At 38.7% G+C, this 23,862-nt stretch overlaps 1 protein-coding gene across 1 annotated transcript in view; it reads left to right on the top strand.

The window, feature by feature from the left end:
* The first annotated feature begins 4,502 nt into the window (after positions 1–4,502).
* Positions 4,503–23,862, top strand: part of DSCAM (DS cell adhesion molecule) — a 408,129-nt gene continuing 388,769 nt past the window's right edge. Inside the window, exons 1-3 of the mRNA XM_072852157.1 lie at positions 4,503–4,563; positions 8,548–8,865; positions 14,442–14,588. Of these exons, the coding sequence (XP_072708258.1) occupies positions 4,503–4,563; positions 8,548–8,865; positions 14,442–14,588 (526 nt within the window). The remainder of the gene's footprint in view (positions 4,564–8,547; positions 8,866–14,441; positions 14,589–23,862) is intronic.

The raw sequence follows: 23,862 nt of genomic DNA, 5'->3' as shown, positions 1-23,862 counted from the left end.
CTCCCCTCAGGAGGTGGGAGGAGGAGGAGGTCCAGGGGCAGAGGGAAGGCCTCTGCCTGCAACTGCCCCTCATCTCCTTATTCCTGGATGCCATCTTTCCCATCACCTCTCTCCCGGGACATCCTCTGCCACTGCACCTGGATGTCAAGTCTGGGAGGAAGGTCTGGCAGGCAGCAATTGGGATTCACTTTGTCATTTGGCTTCATCAGGGTCTCTGATAACCACCACAAAGAGAAAGCAAGGAGCATTTTTGCCAAATTCAGAGATTTCGGGTTTCAAAGTGCCACTCTGAGGTGCACTGGGTCTCTGCCCTTTCCCTGTGCTGATTGAGGCCCCTGCAGGTGCTGGGGCTCACTTCAAGCCCAGCAGGTCAGCCTGTCAAGGACAACTAGCAGCTCACCCACGCAAAGCTCAAGTTTGGACAAGTTAGCGTTTCCTAATTGAAAAATTGGTGAAAAAGATTCTTCACGCTTTTGCTTGTTCACTGTTTAGGAGGCCTCTGTAAGAAGTATCAGAGAAAATTGTTTTCTGCATTTCAGAAATGCTGAAATTTCAGCATTTGTTGCTGGAAGATATATTTTTCTGGGGGAAACAAAAAAAGTATTTTTCTGTCCATTGTTCTCATGAACACCTGTGTTCTGACCAGTGCAGAGTTATCTTCCTTTTTGCAGGAGACGACAACTGCAGACAAAAAATTGGGCTTTTTTTTCTGCTTTTCCCAGCAGTTTACAAGAAAGTAACATTGATCAAGGAGATCAAACTGGCTGATAGGAAATGTTTTTCCCTTGACTCCATTGTTGACTTAGCTTAAAACTGTTGTGGGTGGTGGCGTTTAATTGGTGCTTTTGTATTTATTTTTACTAGTGTAATAGTTTATTATACTCATGTCTTTGTTAATTATATTTGTAATCTCAAATCAGTTTGTGCAATTGATTTCATTTTGTTTTCCATATTAAAGCTATTTTGTGTTGATTTTAGCACTCTCTCATCATTTTTCTTTACTGTTGTTTTCTCTCTTCTTCGTTCTTTTAGTTCCTTTTAGTAAGACTTACTTTGGAGTCTGGTCAGAGCATCTTTATCCAGTGCTGTTTTCCTGTTCCCTGTTCTTGAAGACACCTATCTTTCCTCCACCTGAAGCTTATCACTTATAATGTGATTTATGTTTTACCCTCCTTCCCCTCAAATAGTGAGGAATATTCAATCCTTACCAATTTAGAGGGGCATATGAAATTCCTGTCCAGAGTCAGAATAAAAACTAAAATTGTAAAAGGGCATTCATTTTACCCTTACTCTAACAAAATTTATAATATTTATCAACTTTATATGTTAGTCATTAGATAAAACCCCTAGAGGGAGACATGATCACAGATGGATTATAGCAATTCCTCATCACTGTGATCTTTTCACAGTAGCTGAAGTAATTTCTCTAGGTCACTTTGCATAGCCAGTTACTTGATTACTGAGTAGTGAGAACAACGTTATTGTTTGTAGATGCCTAATCGTTTTTTTTTTTTCTTTTAAAATAAAGGCCTTTTTTTAATTTGGCAAGGGGAGATGGAGGAAAGGAGAAAAGGCCTATCCAGCTGCTTTTTTTTTTTTTTTTTTTAAATCTCAGTCATGGCGATACATTATGGAATCGGGGCGGGGGGGTGGGGGGAGGGATCATCCTAAATAGTGATATAGCTTGCTAGCATTTCACCCTACCACCCACCCAGACTGTCTTTGGCTGTGTTCTACACCAAGTAATCTGCATATTTGTGATTGCATTTGTAATGCTTCTACTACTCCTTTGAAAGGCATAGCAATGCACTCTGAAATGTTTCATTTGTCAGTTCTCTGTGTGTGTTTATGCAAAAAAGATTATCCTAGCATACTGTATTGTTTGAATGTCAACAGGGTAATTAACCTGTAGTATGATCCTGTTAATTCAGTTTCCTTAAACATAATTTATTGTTTAGATGTCTTCAGCCATTTTCTTACGAATGTTTTGGGGGTTTTTTGGATTGTTTTTTACATGAATTCCATTAAATTCTTTTACAAAATATTTGTCTTTTACCTTACAGTGAATAAGCAATATTTTGTTTTCTTCTGGTAATGAGGGTTTCAATATTTTTCACTGACCATGTGGAAAATGGCACTTAAAGAACAGAATTTAAATTTCTCAATTGTTATATTTGAGTCCCAAAATTTCACAGAGAAGTTCAACCTCTAAAAAGCAAATGAATATTTTAGTAATGCCAAGTGGAATATTCTCCTGTAGGTGTATATAATTTTTTCTTAACTTCAAATAAAACAAGATGCCAAGGCATTCAAAGGAAGGATAAACTCTACCTAATAGCTGTATGTTTTTGCGAGTTATGATCAAGATGATGATTTCTTGCCTGCTTCCTACTCTGATTTTAGGCCAGTGAAAAAGGAGCTGTCTTGCTGATACCAGATCTCTCGTGAGATATGGGATCCTGAGGAGTTCCTTTAAAAATCCCTCATTGAGTGTTAGCATCCTTCTGACTTCCAGTAGCCCTGTTAGCTTTTTCTTCCTTTTTGGCAGATAATATCTCTTTTCTGCCTCTTCCCCCTGCCCACTTTTGGGGGTGAAGGGGAGCATATTTGTCTTTTTTGCTATGATTCTACTATTGCTTTTTATGTGCCACTTCCCCCACCAAAACAAAACCAAAACCACAAAAAAAGCCTTGTTTTTAAATTTTATGAAACCTGGAGATATATTGTGGAAGTGCTGGTGAGAGGACGGGCAAAGGATGTGATGCTTTTAGGATAATACATGTGCCAGACAGACTGGACTCACCGTAGAAGGACCTGTAACTGTAGACAACAAACACCCACCCAGAAGCTAAAAATATTGGGGCAGCTGGGCTAGCCTTCTCCAGTTAACAGGTCTTCAAGAAAGATGGAGAGTTGTCCTAATCTCTCTCTAACTGGTGGAGATGAAGGACCAAGTGAAGTGAGTGATTTGCCCCACCAAAGTGGGGTCTAAACTGCCTTTAGGCTGCGTTTGTTGTCTTACATTAGCTGTGAAGGAGGCTCAGAAAAACTGCTCTCCTAACCTAGGCACAATGGCTGGGGTCTCTCTGGAAAAGGCATCCTCCAGAAGGCACACAGGCTGTTGATATTTTTTTTTTGTTTTTGTTAAACTTTGATTGGAGCTTGATGTGTTGATGACACTACCTGGCTTCGTAGTCAATTAACTGCTCAAGAGACTGTGTCTCATCCTGTTTTGCTTCTGCTTTATGTGGCTGAGAAGATGCCTATAGCAAATTTTCCCAACTGTCAGCTTTTGCTGGAGTGTGTTGTCCCACCAAGTGGTCCCAGGCATCTACCATTCCAAGCACAGATTGCAAGAGTCAGCACCAGGAAGGAGCTTTCTGAAAAAGGGCTGTTCTTGGATCACTGATTTCTGACAGAGGCAAAGTTTAGACTTTATTCTATAATGTCCTTTTATATTCTTATTTTTTATGTTTTTATTATACTTCTTGGGTTTGCTTCCAGATTTCTTGTGTTTACGTTGCTGGTATTTAACAGTGAGAAATTCTTAAATTTTAAGGTGACACCTTATAGGATCTATTAAATCTAAATAAAAGACTTGATTGTTGCTCAGTTCATCAATCACAACATCACTGAGGAGAAAAGGAGAGGAAATATTAATGTCCAGGGCTGTGGCAAACCTGACGTTCCACAGTAAGACAGTTAAGGCTGTTGCTATAAACCTGCTGTAGTGCAGGAGAGCAGTCAACTGCTTAATTACATAATTTATCTTTTCTACTTTGATTTTTATTTTATCTAAATAATCTCAGTGGTCTCTTTGCTCCAGACTTTCACTTTGATTTATATCTTTTATTTTATCTACATAAATATTTCATGCTGGATTTGATTAATCAAAGGAATAAGAAATAATTTTTCCTTTGTTTTGAAATTGTTATTAATTTAGGACCAAACTTTCCCCTTGCATAAGCATTACAGGAATAGTATTTAGACTTTGAAAAGGACAGGGAAGGTAATTTAAATATAAATATCAATTAATTGTTCAGAGACATTTTATTAATATTTTTGCATATGTTGAGCTGTTTGTTGCCCAAAGGTATTTCAGTTCTTTCAAGAACTGAAGAGAAAACTGGGGCTTTAAGTGGTCATTTGCAGAATATGGAAAGAGGGTTTTGGAAGAATGTGTGGCACAAAAAGCTAGCTTCAAAAATCACAAACATGTTATTTAAACGTACTAAAACATGAAAGAGATCATGATGCACAACATCAAGCCTCTGCATTGCATTCTGGCACCAAGTTGTACAGATATAAATTTTTCTTATGTTACATGCAAACTCTGTGAAAGTTTTCACTTTTGGCATCATTACGGTAAAGGTTCTTAAAGGTGAAGCAGTCTGAAGGGAGACATAGAGAACGGTGGAGGAAGGGAAGAGGAGGATCTCCCTTGGACAGATAGTTTCATGGTTTGCTTTTGCATGTCTTCTTTCATTTCTTTGTTGCAGCTGATGCTGATCACTCCAGGACATGATATCCTACACAGAGCAAGCCCAAGCCTGATCCAGTATGGTAGCTTAAATGTAGCATCTTCTCCCTTATATCTTAGTGACACCTCCTTCTGCTCATTAAAAAGGAGGATTGTGAAGCACCAGTTTCAGCCTGTTTTGTCTTGTGCAATATACAATGAAACCTTGACAAATGACACCCTTATAGGCAGAAATATCAAAAGTGTTATTTGCTAGGCCCTTATAGAAGACCTTCAAGTGCACAGCATGTATATATGTAGGAGCTGCAGCACCCTGGAGACCTGGAGGAAGAAGTGACATACCAGAAGAGAGTAAAGATCACCTCTGTACAAACCAAAAAAGTGAGTCCAGTCTTAGCTATGCCAATAGGTACAGATATAGCAAATGCAAAGCCCAGCCTAGATCTTTATACCTATCTCTGTCCAGTCTGGTTACATCTACCCAGACTGGCTATAAAGTGCTCAGTCTCACTTTCTGTTTCTAAGTGTGATCGACTTGCAGTCCCACTGACCAGCTTGTCGTGAGATAAGCCAGTTTACTTGACAGGAGATTTCTCAAGTGCTAAAAGAAATTTCGTATCTGGCTGACATATTCAGCACTTTGCTAGGCACAGTGCGGCAGCGCTGTCTCCCCTGAAAAGCAGGAGAAATTTCCTTGGCTGTTATACTTTGTCAGTTCCCCGTAAAGCTTCAAGTAGTTGATTCTAAGGAATTTTGACGGAACTTGCAAATTGCCCTCCTTCCCTCCTTGTATGAGTAAGATAATGGTATCTATTTAACCTGAGATTCAAGAAGTGTCTCTTGTCCTGTGTCTATTGATCTGATAAACTGTTTATGTACTCCTTTAACCACACAGTTAAGGGCCTAGGTCTTTGCCTCGCTGTCCTGAAGCGCTTGCACGTGCAGACTGTTTGTCACCTTGCCATTTCGCTTGGGGCATCCACTGAGTGCTGCTGAGGTGCAGGCTTCCTCCTGTTTTCCTCAAGTATTATTGGTTTCAGTAATAAACCTTATTCAGGAGGAATCTTTGACTTTCCTTCCCTTGGACTGCTAACTGATGTCATCTCTTTGAAAATGCTGATGTCATCCCTGTCCAGGCCAACTGTGGTCAGACTCAACTGTAAGCCATTTCAGTTCTGGCTTAGAAGCATTGTAGAGGTCCATTCCTGCAGAGCAGGCTGTGGGGGCAGGCCTGTGCCTGTTTGCTTGGGCCCTCTTAATTTTAGCCATTGTTGTGGAGACAAAATACTTCAAAAGCCTTGTTTTCAGAATAGCATGTAGGCAGTTGGTAGAACCTGCCTGGTTTTTCCCCCCCGACCCTCCTTCTATTCTTACCTTTTTTTTTTTTTTTTTGTTTTTGTTCTTCAGGTATTTCTCTTCACTGTTTTATATCTATAACTTTCATCAACTTTCCCTACCACTCTCCCTTGCAACTTTTAGTCTGAGCTTGCTTCTGTTTACGGTAAAATATGGTGTTTAGTTGGATCATATTTTACCATTAAGTAACATATAATTACATATCATCTTTGACTTGTCTCAGTTTCAATTAGGTTTTGATATATCACTTGTTCTGGTATTCAGCTAATCACTTTCTTCCTATGGAATGTTGCAGAGAAATATCTTTTTAATAAAAGGTTCTGAAATCCCATTTTTGTTGTTGAATGTATCCAAGTAGCTTACACATTGTTTTCCACCACAAAATGCATCTGGATTGTCAGCATTGTGTATATGTGTGTGTATTATAGCACTGCAATTATTTTCCAGGGATCTTAGTGTGTTTGTGTCTGCCATTAAGATGAATGTGTACCAGATGCTGTTTTAAAATGAAGCACTATTGTAGAGGCTGATGGATGGAAAGTTTGTCAAAAGTAGTGAAAGCTTCTACAGGGGATACAAAGCAGCTGGAAAAATTCATTGTTATGAGCTGCTAGTATGAGTCTCTAGTTCGGCTGTGCTGCATTTTGATTAGAAAGTTAGATTCCGTGGAAGTGTCAAACATAGTTCCTGATAGTCTCTATTTTTATGGCATTTGCAATTTGGTATTCACCTCTTTATTCTCGGCCAGCAAATCTACCGCTTTTACGTGAATGCCTGTTAAGAAGCAGTATAGCATAATAAAAGTTGGCAAATGTGAACCATATTTATTACTTCTATGTGAATGTCTTGTTGGCCAATGGAAATTAAAATGCCCTGTTGATTGTTTCCCTTGTATTTGTAGAGAATAGCCTGTACAGCAGATGAACAATGCCAAATTTTATTTTTTTTTAGTGCTCTATTATGTTACAAACAATACTGTTCTCTGCTTCAAAGTACGACTATAATTAGAAACGTGATTATGTAAAAGTGGCACTATCTTATTCAACCCTGCTTCTTCCTGCGCTTAGTCCTATTATGTCTATTTTTGCTTTCCAGATACCCAAGTTTCTCCTAGGGCTGCGCCAACTAGGAAGAATTTGTTTCTTGCAAGGGACTTTATTCTGTACTAGCACCTGCCTCATCTATATGCAGGGACTCATCAGCTCCAGTGCTTGAAATGTCTTCTTTCTGAATCTCCAAGTGCCTTTCATCCTGCTCTGTGTTGTTCATTTATCTGGCTGCCTCCTGCATGTCAGACATCTTTCCCTATTGCTTTAAGAAGGTCTCGCTTACTTTTTTCATTCTAGGATTTCCAGAGGCAGTTCCACTCTCTTTTGAGGTGGTGTCTCCTGATGTCAATACCAAGATGATATTTAGAAGATAATATCTTCCCACCTTCTATCTCCTCAAGATGTCAAAAGAGAGAAGGAAAAAATAGTCCATTTTGTGCTCCAAGCTACCATAAGACTAAGTGGCAGAGGTAGACAAGGCACTTCATGACTTAGCATTGGGATTGCAAGTTATTTCTGCAGGACAATAGCATTCATCTTGTGCAAATGAAGGCTAAACTTGATATCTGTCTTATCAATGGTCACTTGGGCCTGATGCACTATGGTCACCTTTTCAAAAACTTATTCCTTACCAGACTTGATTCAGAAAATCATGTCATAATCTACTGCATTCAAGATATAGTGAAATATGCAAGTTTCTGTGTTTGTGCCAAGCAAGATTGGCAAGTTTTTTACAAGTGAGCAGTATATGCAAATATACAGCAGAATGGTGGTGTTCATAATGTCTCCTACCATTTATTGGAAAACAAAAATCATGCCTTATGCTGATATGCTCTCAGACAGAGAGGATTAGGAAGGTATTTTGGACGAAATGTGGGAAACCTTCAAGCCACCTGGAGCCTTCAAGCCCGCTGGGTAACAGCTGAATAGCCCATGGCAGAAGTGCTCAGAAGAATGAGGGCTAATCTTGTGCTCTGACCAATACTAACTTCTTTTCAGTGTTACAGAATCTGTGGTTTAAGATTGGGAGGGGGGCTGTAGTCACATGGATGGCAGAACCAAGATTACCATGTGTGCTTTGTACCTAGGTTTATAGGTCTTTGTTAGAAAGACCTGACCAAATTATATAATGTCTTTATTAAGTTGTATCTGTATTAAGTATAGGTATGTATTATTATTAAGGAATTATGGGGATTTTTTCATTGTTTGCTCAGTAATTTTTATTACTTTATAAATCATTTTGCCATGGAAAGACTGTAAAAATAAATGTATAAATGCTAACAGAAACTGCCTGTGTTCCAGGCAGAAATTTAGTTACTAGAAATTTCATGGAAGTAGATTACTGATGAATTTTTGCTGGTCTTACAAAAAAAATGCTGCATCAGCAAATGCAAAAGTGATCAGATCTGTTTCAGTTTACACTACGAAGAAAGGGATTTCCCATTTTACTTTTGGATGTAAACCACTTAGTGTGTTTAATCTGCTGATATCTTCTAAAATGAGAAACACTTTATTAGAGCTTACATTAGGATCCAGATGTTTTGCTTACCTTCCCTAGGCATTACGTTTGATTTTGTGGCAAATAACAGTCAAATTGTTTTGTATGTAGCTGAAATTTCTTAGGTTTTCAAGGTCTGTTCTTTTTCTTTTTTTGTCTTGCAGTTTTCAGTGAAGATCTACATGCCAGTCTATATTTTGTCAATGCATCTCTGCAAGAGGTAGTGTTTGCTAGCACCACAGGGACGTTGGTACCCTGTCCCGCAGCAGGAATCCCCCCTGTGACGCTCAGATGGTACCTAGCAACGGGCGAGGAGATCTACGATGTCCCAGGGATCCGCCACGTCCACCCCAATGGCACTCTCCAAATTTTCCCCTTCCCTCCTTCAAGCTTTAATAACTTAATCCATGATAACACTTACTATTGCACAGCTGAAAATCCTTCAGGGAAAATCAGAAGTCAGGATGTTCACATTAAGGCCGGTAAGTAGTTTTTATTGGGCTCAAATGGGTTTGAGGAGGGAGGAAACCCCTGGGTGTTTCAGACAAAGATTAGCAGCAGCTGTGAATCAAAGGAGATCAGCCAGAATTGTAATCTCTGAACTCTTCACAATATTAAGTAAAATAGTGGATTCTTCCTTCTCCTCCCTGATTTTGATTTATTTTGGTGGTGAAAAGTTAGCTTTCCAAAGATCACAATCAGTTGAGCTTCTGCACACGTATAAGGAAAAATGAACTGATAATGAAATCATTAATCAGACCCTGCTTACTCATTAAAGAGCTGTGAGACAAAAAGATGCAGTCTTTGGATTTTGTATAAGGGCTGGAAGAAAAGAGGAATGCTTGCCTAATCACATCCCTTCTCATTTGGTTGTATTTAGTTTCGTTGCTTTGTTTTGAGAGAGAAACTTGTGTCCTGTGTAACAAATTCAGCAACTGATGTTGGTCCATAGGCAGTGCTTTCTGCTTTTAGCTTTAAGCTAAAAGATGCAAATGAGCATAATGGTTTTGCGTCTGTTTTCTATACTGACTGTGTGCAGAGTGGGTCAGCCAGTGGAGAATTAGAGTGGGATCAAAATCAGGCCTTTTGTTACAACACATAAACACGATTGCATAGTTTTTGAAGGTTTTGTCTACCCACTTCACTTAATTAAAATATACAAACAAACAAGCTAGTCTGGGAGCTGACCCTTGGCTAATGCAAATCCTCATAACTTCTTTGTTATTGGTGGAGCTACACTAGTCCTTTCTCAGAAGAGAAGTATCTTTCCTTTGGAGATATGCCTTCACAGGAGTTATGTAGGGAAAACTGTCAACAGTTAGCAAGCAGATTTGGCTGTTACTCTCTTCTTAAGTAAGAGAATGTATTATCTTCTTTTTAACAATACATTAACATTCAGAGATCTGTAGTTTGTAGGCAACTAGAAGGTAAGAATAAAAACCATGAAATTCATATGTCTTATTAAAATTTTAGTCTACAAAAGTGTGTTTTCTTGCAGTAAAAGTGACTAGTAGAAGCAAGTTCATGTTACGTATATGTGGAGTTTCTGTCATGGTCTATGCTTCTTCTGAAAATGTTTAGTTGTTCACAGTTCAAAAAAGTTTGAAAACCAAAGATTCATATGAATACATAGTAACCAACTTTAGGTTTGGAACTCGTTTCTGGTTTTTGTGCTTTTAGTTTTACTTTAATGGACTTGTGGGCAAGTTGTCTGTCTGTCAGAATTATATTTAGAGACAACATAATATTTTTTCATCCTTTGTGGATTTGTTAACGTATCTCAATTTTGAGCATCTTTTGGGATGCATTATTTTCCAGTATTAGTTTCCAGTTTTTCTATTTCTTAAATAAACTAATGTGGTGATGTAGAGGAGGCTAAAACTTGCAACGTTGCTAGCCTAAAGCTCTGAACTGGTGTTCATTTAGTTTTAAAAGCATCTGATATGGATGACAGAATGCAGCTATGTCTCTTGCTCAGCATTGACCCATTTATCCATGGAACCCCAAAAGAAGTCTTCCTCCTCTGCTTGAGAAATAAACCTTGCAAATGGAAGAAGGACCTGAAAAAAAAGCTTTGCAGTTAGGTGGCTGTAGCTGCTTGACTCATAAGCTAACAAGTCTTTTCGGCCAAGTCAGAAATGCCATTTTTACCCCTTTTGCTTCCCTTTTTAATCTTTTGCCCCTGAACCATTCATTTCTCCATATGATTCAATTTTTCAGTTAATCTGGGGTTTGGATAACAAGTTAAACAAGTCCCTTTCCTTCATATGAACTGATATTATGTGTCAGAGTTGTCATTGTGCCTGATAGCAGACAATAGCTATTAGTGAGTATCTTTACCAAAGGCTTGTGTAATCCCTCAGTCATAGGAAAATACAATTTTTGAGAGAGTCTTCTGTGCATAGCAGTAAGTGTATTTTATGTTCAGATGATAAACCCTGTGTTGCTCAGATACGAAGTGATAAACTTCATTTGTTTGTGTGTTACTTGCAATTACATTTCTGTTCGTGTGAAATCTGTACAGAGTTTCAGATTGGCCCTAATTAGCATGATTTCTGGGGGCCTTTTCTAATCTTTTTTATTCTTCATCTCCTCTTCCTTCCAGTGCCCTCCAACACCAATAGGATTTCCTAGGAATACAGAAGCAATCAGTGGAGCATCTGATCATAGCACAGTCATACAAAGACTAATATAGCTCTGCCTGTTCTCAGTCAGCTTGAGAAAGTCTGAAGCTCATTTACCCGCTTCCCCAAGAATATGGGTAGCAGATATAAGGGTTCCAGATCACAGATGATTGTAACTCTGGTTTTGCATGCAATTTTGCATATAATGCAACACACATTCTCAACCCCCAAAAAACCATAACCCCCATACCTAGACACCCAAACCCAATCCTCTTCCAGGCCAGTCCCACATGGGAGTAAAGGTGCATATCTCCATTCATCTTCAAGATTTCCTGTGCAATCATGGCAGGGAAGGATATATCTTTTTAACAAAGGCTGGAATTCTCATATAAATTCATGAGTCAGGGACTTAGGATTTAAAAAAAAATAAAAATCAGTAAGTCATTCATGGGAAGTGGCAAAACCATGATCTGGAAATAACTGAGGGGCCTCTGAAATCACAATAATGTAAACTTTTTAAGCAAGGAAATTAATAAACCTCTTTCCAGTTTTTGTGCCCCACATATGGTTTCTGTGTTTGCTTTTACTGAAATGATCAACTGGGCAGGTTTTAAAAATGGCCAACTATTCTTAAAAAATACAAATACCTTTAGCAGTGTGTTATTACATTGCTGCTAAACAAGCCTTTCTGTAAATGATGGTTGGAGCATGAGCATTAGACAAAAGTCAGCCTCATTAAGATGATCTATGTGCCATTCCCTCCAGTGTAGAACAAGATTAGGGGGCTGCTTCATCACAGGGCAGCCAGTGGTGTTAAGTGACTGCATTAAAGGTTCTTACAATATCATTTCAGCACTTATAACAGGGTTAAGAAACTTAACCTTTGATTAAAAATAAATAATTGACTTTTTTAAAAACTAGTGGGTCTATCTTATCCAGAAGATGGATTTGTTTTGATTTTTAAAAAAGATATTTAATTTATAATTAAATCTATTCACTTCTGGTTAGAGTTCCTAACTGTTATATTGCTACAGTCTTGCTTAAGTTTGCAGATGACCCCAAGTTGTGCAGGAGTGTTGATCTGCTTGAGGGTAGGAAGGCTCTACAGAGGGACCTGGACAGGCTGGATCGATGGGCCAAGGCCAATTGTATGAGGTTCAACAAGGCCAAGTGCTGGGTCCTGCACTTGGGTCACAACAACCCCATGCACCGCTACAGGCTTGGGGACGAGTGGCTGGAAAGCTGCCTGGCAGAAAAGGACCTGGGGGTGTTGGTTGACAGCCGCCTGAATATGAGCCGGCAGTGTGCCCAGGTGGCCAAGAAAGCCAATGGCATCCTGGCTTGTATCAGGAATACTGTGGCCAGCAGGACTAGGGAAGTGATCGTGCCCCTGTACTCAGCACTGGTGAGGCCGCACCTCGAATACTGTGTGCAGTTTTGAGCCCCCCACTACAAGAGAGACATGGAGGTGCTGGAGCATGTCCAAAGAAGGGCAACGAAGCTGGTGAAGGGTCTAGAGCACAAGTCTTATGAGGAGCGGCTGAGGAAACTGGGGTTGTTTAGCCTGGAGAAAAGGAGGCTGAGGGGAGACCTTATTGCTCTCTACAACTCCCTGAAAGGAGGGTGTAGTGAGGTGGGTGTCAGTCTCTTTTTCCAAGTAGCAAGTGATAGGACGAGAGGAAATGGCCTCAAGTTGCACCAGGGAAGGTTTAGATTGGATATTAGGAAATTTTACTTCACCAAAAGGGTTATCAAGCATTGGAACAGGCTGCCCAGGGAAGTGGTTGAGTCGCCATCCCTGGAAGTATTTAAAAGACGTTTGGATGAGGTGCTTAGGGACATGGTGTAGTGGTGGTCTTGGCAGTGCTAGGTTTACGGTTGGACTCGATGATCTTAAAGGTCTTTTCCAACCTATATGATTCTGTGATTCTGTGATTCTCTGCTTGGGATGGAGAACTTCAGTCTTCCTTTTTGCAGTGGTAACACTGGACCTGAAAACTTGATGCTGTTTGCATTTGTGAAAACTACAGTTACGTTTCAGTACTCTGCCCTTTTTTCTTGAAATACATTGTAAGTGGGGTTGACATTTAGAAATTCCAGTGCTCCTGGTATATAGAAATACTTTTGTAAACTCTGCAAAGGATTTACTGACTCTTCAGTCTAGAATCTATGTGGTTAAATTTAATTGGTAGAGCTTGGTATATGTTTGTGGGCAGGATATGTAGGCAAGAAATGTCACTGTAATGTGGCAGTTCAGCATTGCTGACTTGGTTACACTGTTGCAACTGGGATTGTTCTTCCCAATAACTTTTACCCTCAGGCATATACTTGCCTCAGACACACATGTCACTTTCCAATACGTTCATCCCTATTTTCATTGAAATTGTTTGTCACTTCAAAATATATAACTTTGTTTGCCACCTCAAGATATGTAACTATGTTGGCTGTGGTGATTTCTTTTTTTGCACCTTGACCTTATGGTCCTGTGGAGAGTCTATGTTGCTGCCTGTCCTTCCTGTCTTAGCCATTTACTTCTTGTGGTAATCAACATCTGTTTCTTCTCTGCTCTACCACCTTCTCCATTAACTGTTGCTCACAGGATTTTTCACCCCTCATTCTTCATTGAATTGTTTCAGTGCCAGGATTTTCCTTCTTTCCATTCTCCTACCCTGTGCAAATTCATCTCATTACAGCAGTATTAGTTTGGTGTGAAGGATTATCTCCATTTGTTCTTTTCTTGTCTTCGTCCATTAAATTAATTCTTCCAGATGCTAGACAAATCATATCCTGGATCTAAGTGCCCCCATGCTGGTTTTTAATACAACTCTGAATCATAGTTTCTGTTTTCTTACCATTAACCTATTTCTTTCAGTGCTGGTCAATTGAATGTAGTTCTTGCCTTACCTGCTGTTGTTTCTCTGTGTTTCTGAGACACCTTGCTTTTTCTCTGGCTGTCACTGCCATTGATTTTCTCCTTCAGTTCTCACTTCTTCAAAATCCTAAATGACACTGACCTTCTCTTCTACCCTCTGGATGTCTAATTCACACACGGTACTTGTATGTACTTTGTACCCTTTGACACAGCAGAAAACAATTTGTGATGGGAAATGTGGCATGAGAAACTAAACAAGTAATGGAAGACATAACACCATTTACCCATATAAATATGCAGTTCTTACAGAAGTTTTTCTCCTTGCCCTCATAATTAGGTAGGGGAAGAACACAGAAATATGGTGAAATGCAGATTTTGAGGAAACAAAAAGATCTGGGAATGCTTTCATATTCATTTGCAATCAGCTTTGCAAAACTGTATAATTTACTGAGGCAAAAGAATTCACAACCTGAGTAACCTTGGGGGAACTTTGCAAGACTGAGGAAGTGGATGGGATGTGTGATTACGACTTGTTTAATGAAACATCTTCTTCTATTTTCAGTTTTACGGGAACCCTATACAGTCCGTGTGGAGGACCAGAAAGCCATGAGAGGCAATGTAGCAGTGTTCAAGTGCATTATCCCCTCCTCTGTGGAGGCATACATCACTGTTGTCTCATGGGAGAAAGACACAGTCTCGCTTGTCTCAGGTAGGCTGTTATGGCTTTCTTTTCCAATTGGCAATGGCAGCCGTGGTTCCTGGATTTTTTTCCCTCAAAATGCCTGATGTTTACTTTGAGTCAATTATAGCTGAATGTGGTATGTCATCCTTCCAGTAACGTATTTCACATCCCTATGACTGTGTGTGACATGAAGGTTTTAGACAGGCCTGCTTTTTCTAGCACGCTTGAGGGGAAAATAACATGTTTTTTGTTTTATACCAGACGTAAAACCAGCTTCCTGATGCTGTGGCAATGGGTTCATGTTTTAACTTTTATAAGGAACTTCTCCATGCCAAAGAAATTAGAGTGTCATAAAGCATGTGTTGGGTTGTAATTGTTTTTCAGTAGTAATGTTACTCATGGATTAGAAGAAATCCCGAGTCTAAATTTGTTTGGTTATGTTTAAATGAGGTATGTAATCGATATTTATACTTTCATAGCATTTTAATCTCAAATATCTTCATAGATAACACTGGAGGCTTAAGCACACAGTAAACTGTGCTGTAAGCTGAACATATTGAAGTGAAACAATCTATTCTAAAGCAGTTATATGCACTAATCTATTTACTGACAAAGCAGGGAAATGTGAGGCATTGTTCAGGAAGTACAAGGAATTCAGGCAAAGAATATCCCACGTTTTAAAGCATAAACATTGTAAGAAATTTGTGGGAGAAAGTATATGTGGGAAAAATATTTTCAGTATAGTATATATCTAAATTATATATTACACACAGTGCAGCTGTTGTTACACATACAAATGATTTATGTGTGCATAAATTTGAAATATGTTGTTCCAGGATAATGCAGAATGGAAAAAATTAGTTTGAGTTAAATGTTACTGCAGAATATATTTAAGAAAGTGTTTGTGTTTATGATCCTAGAATGTGTGGAAATGTTTTTGTACTTCTCCGTATATTAATAATCTTTCCTTTCTGACAAACATAGCATTGATGGAAATAGCTATGTTTCTATATGACACATATTATAGATTTTGTTTCTTTGTGTTTTATTGATTCCTTACATAAGCTTGTTCTATTTTTTTTTTTTTAAATATATTTCAGATAGCTTTCTAAGGATTTGGTAGATATTTAAGTACCATGTAACTGATAATCAGTTGTCCTGTACTACTAGTGCACTGTTTAAGCTTGGTAAATCCACTTCCTTGTTATGGACTTTGATATGACATATTATTTTTGTCATTGAGCAACTGAAACTGAGTGTGTTTCCACGAAAAGGTCTGTAATATCTGAATTGTAGGACTCACCAACACTTCAGCCAATATAGTCAGGTCAGAGTTGTATTTAAATATGCAAATAAGCTTTCCATTATTCTGTATATAATGATACAGAACTATGCTTAAGATTATCTAAACTATGATTAAGATGATCTAATGCAACAGTGGATGGATGTGTTTACTTTGCTTCGTCTTAAAATAGGCTACTACATGATGCACATACATCCATATGTGTGAGTATTGGCTGGAGGAAAAGAACATGTATACCTGCATGATTAACTACCTTAATATTTTTTTAAAGTTTATTCATTCTGTATTATAAGAAAACATGCATATTTTCTCTGTCAACATGGATTGCATCCTCTCAATCTGATTTTTTTCACTTGAGCATTAGTACCTAGTACCTATGTGGTATCTTTGAGTGGCTCAGTTCTGCGCTTCACCCTGGAATCAGGAGTAGGGCACACAGGTCTTTAACCCTGTCTTTAGGGAAGGAAGTGTGGCATTTCTGCAGACCATCATGGCTGTTATTTTAAGATAATTTCATTCTGGTTAGTCTGTATTGATTTTTAACCTCAGACTTTTGGGGGATAAAAGTGTGTAATAACATTTAACTATATGGAGCTAAATTTAATCTTTTTTTTTTCCTTAATGCAACTTCTGACAGTGGTTGACTAGGCTACAATCAGTAAAAATCTATTACAAATTTCAATGCTTAAAACCCAGTTTCTAATTATCTCACAATCCCTTAATTAAACAGTTAGAAATCTAAATGGAAATAAAACATAATTCATTAAAACTGATGCTATTAAAAATCTCAGTTTATCATATTGCATCACATCACAGAAAAGATTTAGTTTCAGAGATGAAATCACAGGTTAGATTACAGGTCGATGCTATTTGTCATGCAAGGGCAAAAGTGAGGCAGGAAAACATTGCTCTAGTTTAACCACAATGATTGCAAGATTTGTTTGTTCACCATTTATACTCTTTAACTGCAGCTTAATAGTGAGAGCATTTAAAAACCAGAACCCACAAGTGTTTCATAAAACAATTGCCTTGAGTTTTGCCCATAATCAATTTTGCAATAATCTGCCCATGAACTCAAATGGTAGATATTGATCAAGCCTGTCTTCTTAGAATGCCAGTGCTGATGAATAGGATGCAAGACATAACATGACTATTGAGCTCTTTTCCACTAATGATCAATATTCTGAGTAAATGTATATGCTTGCTTATACAGCCACTGGTAGTATGGTTTTTTTTCTGTGTGCTAGACCAGATTCATTGGTATACTTTTTATCTCACCATTTAATATTGGAAAACATCAAGTTCTGATTTGTTTTGTTCTTGTTTCTTAATGTAACTAGTTTACTGGTTACTCATTAACGTCAGCAAAAATGAGAGCCACCTTGAGGGGAAACCTCTACTGTGAAAGAGCAAGAATATAAAAAGATATACACTCACAGAGTGATGATGATTATGATTTGAGGTGGACAAGGCTTTTGTGGGAAAACTAGATAGTGTTTACTTGAAAAAGAAAAGAGAAAAAGGAAGGGGGAGAGAGGAGAGGAAAAAGATGAGAAGAAATTTTTACTGAGATGATATAGCCATTTCAAATAGAAGACGCAAGTAGCCCCGGAAGCTTACACCTTACAGGAGGGAATGGGAGACCCCCTATGACAGGAAGCAGGGCAGCTTTTCAGTGGGGAAGCTCCATGTGCAAGTGGTCCAACAGAGAAGCTTTTTTTTTTTTTTTTTTTTCCCTGAAAGGCTTAAACCCCAATGCAATACTTCCAAGTACAATTTAGAGGAAATATTTCATATACCTGTCTATCTGTAGTCCCATTCTCTCTACTAGGATAGAGAGATCTGTAGATGAACCAGAATCCTTTATTTCAGCTGTTACTTACTGTTCTAGATATCAGTTATCTTTTTATGTAAATTCAACATTTTAAAGAAAAAAGCAAAGTGTTTTTACTTTTATAATGTTAAAAAAAAATCTAGCTTTTTAGAAAGAGTGTTTAAGAGGCATATTCCTTGATTAAGATGGTGAGATTCTCTTGCTCTTGCAACAGTGTACTATCATGGACATATCTTCTTTTGTCTGTATGCTTAGTTCTCAGAGAGCACAATGATGTCCATAGTAATCAAAGTGTGTAATAAATATGGCTGGGCAAAAGCATCTTCTGTTTCCTGGCTGCAATTTTATGTCATGCCTCCAGGTTATTGTAAAGTAATTGGGAGTTGAAACATATTAAGACATATTGTTAGAGTGTTTCCAAGGAGTGTCCAGATAGGTCAGACTCCCTGTTCAATAAAGGGGAAGGTGGCCATGTTTGGAGCCTGAAATACTGAATTCTACGAAGTTTCCACTTGCAAGGACAGCTGTGGACTGAAATGGGGTGCATGTGCTTGTCTGTCTGTCAGGGGAACAGCTAAATAATTGGGGTTTTGCTCCTACACTTTGTCTTTCAAAGTGACAGCAAATCTGAGGCCAAAAAGCTTTTTCAGTGTCCTCTAGGGACAAAGGTAGTGGGAAAAAGATTTTTAAAGCAAGGCAAAAACAATTATTTGGATGAATCCATTCTGTGGAAAAGTAGAAAACCCCAACTTCCAACAACAAATACACAGAACTCTTTTCATACTGGAAAGATTCATTTCGAATGATAATTGTTAGATGAAGTATTCAGCCATCTCCACTAGATACAGCTGTGTTACAAACCCTCATGATAAACACAGACAGCAGCAGACCTCTGCAGTTGCAGTCTGCTACAAATGCATAAAGTGTATCTTATTTGTCCATCTGTGTCTTCTAGTAAAAGCAATCAAACTTTCCAGCAGTGTGTGTCTTGCCTAACAATCTCCAAGATGTTGGCAAAATAGAAGGACCAACAGTAACTCTGAGAACTCTTAAGGGGCTCACAAAGTGCAGGTTACTGCTGTATCAAGCTCTACAGCTGGAACTTCAGGTTCTCTTTTCTGAAGATCCTTCTTTTCTGAAGAATTGTATACTGTCAGTTGACTTGAAACTGAAATTCATTTGAATTATAATAAGTAGCGTAATAATGCGCAGTTTTCTCTTGTATCAGTAACAAGCTCTTATGCATTTTCATTAGATGACACTAAACGTAAAAGCTTAAATAATCCTAGAACGTTGCATGACTGATAGCTGCATGCAGCTTGCTCAAAGGTCAAGTTTCCTTTCTTCCTTACTGTTTTCCTTCACAAACCATTCCCAAAGAAAGAGACTTTTGGAATCAGCTTTGTGTTGACCTTGTAACCACTGAAAACAGCCTAGGCCCTGCAGGACCAAAGAGTGCAGCAAAGTATGTTTTTGTAACAACAGCCATAAAACCAAGGAACAATAGTATAGAAAGTGCCACAGTACAGACTGTGCTTCTGCTCCTGTTGAGCAACTGCAAGGCAGATGGGAGACTAGTGCTTGCCTTGTAGTATTTCTTCTTCACACGCAAAACAGTGAAGCTAGGCTGGAAGGGAAGGTAAAGACAAAATAACTGCTGATTCTGCTCTGCCTAGGTGAAAGCAAAGAGCCGAGTCTGTTCGTGTGTTAATTAGCCCCGGAGAGAGCAAAGGATAGGTGTGGTTATAGGGGAAGGAGGGCAGAAAGGGATTATGAAAAATGAAGGTCAGTGTAAGGGATCAGCAAAGAGGAGAATGAAGAGTAGATGGAAACAAAGAGAAAGGCTGAAGAATTTAATTTGGTCTGTCACTACATACTGTATTTCTGTTATGAATGCTTCCTATCCTGATACTGATAACTATGAGGGATTTCGAGTTTTTCCATGTATCTGAATAGCTTAGTGCCAAGAGCAGGATCATGAATAGGTTCATGCCCTGACCTTTCTGAATTCCCATTTTCCTGTCTAATGACATACCATGCAAGAATGTCTGATTTATACATAGAGTGTGACTGCTTAAAAAAGGTGGAAAAGGAGAGAGACAGATAATAACGACTGAGCACAATCGCATATTTAAATCTGCACTGAAAGAATAGCAGCTTTGAGGGAAAGGTGTGTAAGCATGAATGGAACGTGGTTCCCTGAAGGGCTGTGATTGACGTGCAGATGGCAGCCGACGAGCCTTCCAGCCTGTGTACTTTTTGTTGGCCAGAAATTAGACACACTGGACCACAGCTTGAGAAGTGTCACTGATGTACAATGACCTACACTTGATATAATGAATTGCATTATTTATTTACACACAGTTCCTCAAGTCTTGCCTTTAAAAGGCTCAGAGGCTCTTGGATCTTTTTCTGCACAAAGGGCTTTTCTGAATTGCTGCAGTTGACAGTAAGCAGTCAATGTTTGCCAGTAGTTATCACGTGGTGGCATCTAAAATACAGCACTGCAGTTTTCGTTTGTGCTGGTGTTTGGAGATTACAGCAGTGGTTCAGTTTGCACAGAGCGATCACTGTTTTTTCAGCCATGAGCTTTGTACATAGTGGGGGGAAAAAAAAATCTCTCTTTTTATGGTGAGTGGTCCTGCGTGTAGAGTCCAGTGTTCAAAATTAGATTATTGCTGATGATCACAGGATTAAGTCCAGCCATTTGATTGCGGTTGTGTCTAGTAGAGATGAGCTATGATCTTCCTTGTTTTGGTTTGATGTCAGGGCTTCATCATGGTTGCCAACCAGCAAGCATTCAGCAGACACTTAACCTATGCCACTGAATGCTCTAGATGCAAGATTTTCTCTGGTTCCAAGTGGAGTGGGAAGAAGAGTACACTTTTTAATGCTTAAATATTAGCAACGTATACAAAATAAAAAAATTCTGAATGTAAACTACCTTCTACCAGGAAAGTCAGTGAGATTTAATTCTGCTATTCAAAGTTGTAATAGCACACAGAAAGTAAAGCAGTCAAACTCCTACATCTCCTGAGCTTCCTTGACTCCCTGGAAAGCTAATGTGAGTAGCATTCAGAAATGCTCAGGCCAGACTGTAGGTTTGCTGTTACAGTAATGTGTTTTCTAAGCTTCTTGAAGACATGTAAAGTGCACTTGCCCATCTCTAAAAACAATATATTGCTTCCTCACTTTCTGTTTCAACAAGGTTATTTTCCTAAGGGACCTAGGAAAAAGTCATTTACTACATTATTCAAGAAATGTCTAGTTATCTGCATTTTTCCTGAGAGCACTGTTCTTTTAAGAGGAGAGTGTCTTATAGTCCTAGAAAGTGGAGATGATAAAAACTTAGCGCTTCCTGCTTGTGCAAACATTTTTCACGCTCTCCTTTGACTCATTATAAACTAAAATTGTAACTGAGCAAAGCAACGTACTTAAAACTGTTCATTGGAGGACCTTTCCTCTGGCTACGCTGCAGCCTGGGCTCAGTGTTTGCTTCCTGTTCCATTACATCGGAGTATTTTGATCAGGTGAATCATTCTAAAATTGTGGCTGTGGGATTGGTAGGATTCAGTGCAAGGATTTCAACAGCTTTGTGGGAGGCAAGCGTTTAGAGTGACTTGAAGGGATGAAGATGGAAAGGATCTGATCCACATGTCAAAGAATCACATTTTGATAGCACAGAGGAAAGTGAGTGATACGATTGTAGGCAAAGGAGTGGTTTCTGATCATTTAATCAGCACAGGGAAGCATTAATGTGAAATGGAGGTGTTAATATCAGGGAGGGTGTTGTTTTTCTGTAGAGGGAACTTGTGGATTTTCCTCAGCTATACTGGATGTTTTGGCTGCTCTGAGGGCGTGGAACATTGGTGGCTGTTTGTGAGAGATGGAGGAGAAAAATGTATTTGAGTGGGGTGACTTGGTGCTTAAAGTACGGAAAGCCAAAATTTGCTCTGTCTCACTACGTCCAGCAATTTTAATACTAATAGGGTTCACAAATACTAGCAGTGTTTTTGGCATTTCAGTAATTAAGTGTGTCTAGGAGACAAGTGTATCGTAATTTTTTTTCCCCCCTCTGTTGCTGCTTTGTTTTGGATAGCCCTTCATTTCCATGAATTGGAGGAATCCTTTCCCTCTACTCACTTTAAAACCAAACAACAATAAAAAAACCCCCAACAACCCCCCGTCCTCTTTCTCTATTTTTTTCTCAACCCTTTAATTTTTTTTATTTTCCTCTTTACTGACACAATTAAAGCACATGAAAACTTGATTGGATTCAGGCCCCCTTCAGAATTGCTTCTTGAGCTCTTGTGAATTAGAGAGAGAGAGAGGGAGGTTTTAACTCTGCTTTCTGTGTTAAGGCTTCAAATATTTGGATTTTTTTTAATATATGCCTTTCTCTTTCCCTCTGTGTATCCATGAGTGTGTGTATACAGATACATACATATACATATATATATACACACACCTATATATAGGCACCTATCACATCTCTCTAAGGGCCTGAGGGTCTGTTGGACCATACATAACATTATCCAATGTGATGCCCTAACTGTTCTGTTTTACCACCTTGTTATTGATGTTGCCAGTCATGAAGAGGTTTCTTTCAGCATGGTTGAATTCAGTGGCAGATAGTCTCTCACAGGAAATATGTGTCACATTATTTTTCTCTCCAGATGTACTTGAAATTTCTTTCATTTTCCTGGGGTGAATCCCATTTTATCATCTGGCCAGCTTTTTCTAGCCCCCTCAGTTTCTCTAATATTAATTCTCTCTGGGGTTTGTAAAACCTTCAAATAAATATGGCCTGCAGATCTTTATTAAAGGTGAAATAAGAGCAGACTGACTGTTAACCTTCACAGGTGTTCACTCAACATTTTTCCATTTTGTCTTTGCTCTTTGTTTACAATTCTTCAGACAGTTTTTGGTTCATATAATTTTTCTTGAATATTTGAAGCAATATTTTTATCGCTTTGGTTTGATATGCAGGATTTTTGGGGGTCTGATTTGTAGACAGCAAGGCTCAGTGCTATCAGATTTGGTATCAAAGGACTAAGAGCAGGAACATAGTTTGGTGAGGTCTAATTTTATTATTTATTTTCATTTTTACTTTTTGAAATAGCGATCGTAGCATCATTTTCTTCCTTACAAATCTGCTCGGCTGGTGGCTTGTAATCTTGTCACCTTCCTGAATGGCAGTGGATAGGTAGATGACCACATTAAGCACTGTATGCTTGAGGTTTCCCATCAAAACTCTGTCTAACCTGAGCAAACAGCCAGTGAGCTCTGACAGTTTTGATATGAGGGGACAAAATTGATGCATGAGACTCATTTTAATGAGTGCATGCCTTACTACCCGGAATGCTTTATACCGTACAGCTTTTGCCTGTGTATGTGGTTTAGCTGCGCTCTGAGAGGGGTAGAATGTCAAAACTGCCACCAGCCATGATTTTTTTGGTTATTTGTAATACATCAAGGAGATACCTACAGGTGACATCTGAAGGAAACAGAAACAGTATTTTCCAGTGTTGTGTGTTGTACCAGGTAACCAATTCCGACTAAAACATCATTGTGTAGTACAGTGCTATTAAGTAGATAAACCTGCAAATCTTTAAGGCTGTAGATGGCCATACAGATGCTCATTTGGTTTGTCTTCTCTATCGAGAGTCCAGTTTTAATTCAAAGGCTCATTAGAAGAAAGACTCAGAAAGAATTGGAAGTGCCTATCTGGTACAGCTTCATTTCATTTGCTGTGACATCAGTGTCATATCTCTCTTGCTTCATCTGAGTTGCTAAACTGTAAAGGCACATTTTAATAGCATGTATGTGTTCTCTTTGGAGGAAGGTTACAATGAAAGCTAGGTGATCTTTTAGTCAGAATCAAGTGAATTTTTAAAGCCTGTGATCTGGTAGGTGAGCTCAAGCTGTGTAACTGCACTGGGGTGGCACAAGGGCAGATGCTCTGTCCTGCTGCAGAAAGGTGGTGGATGCAAAAGCTAAACATTTTTTTTTGTTGTAAACAGTACCAAAAATGCCTTTGGTTTTGCTAGAAAACTTAAAGCTACTGAATTTCTGATAAAAGTGAAAGTACAGGAGAAGAAAGATTGAACTGTTTAGATGTTCTTTCCCACCATCAAAATTGCATTACAATTGCAATTACAGAT

The sequence above is a fragment of the Ciconia boyciana genome, chromosome 1 (assembly GCF_034638445.1).
Source record: "Ciconia boyciana chromosome 1, ASM3463844v1, whole genome shotgun sequence".
NCBI lineage: Eukaryota > Metazoa > Chordata > Aves > Ciconiiformes > Ciconiidae > Ciconia > Ciconia boyciana.
The sequence above is the reverse complement of the archived record's forward strand: the minus strand, read 5'-3'. Positions and strand labels throughout refer to the sequence as shown.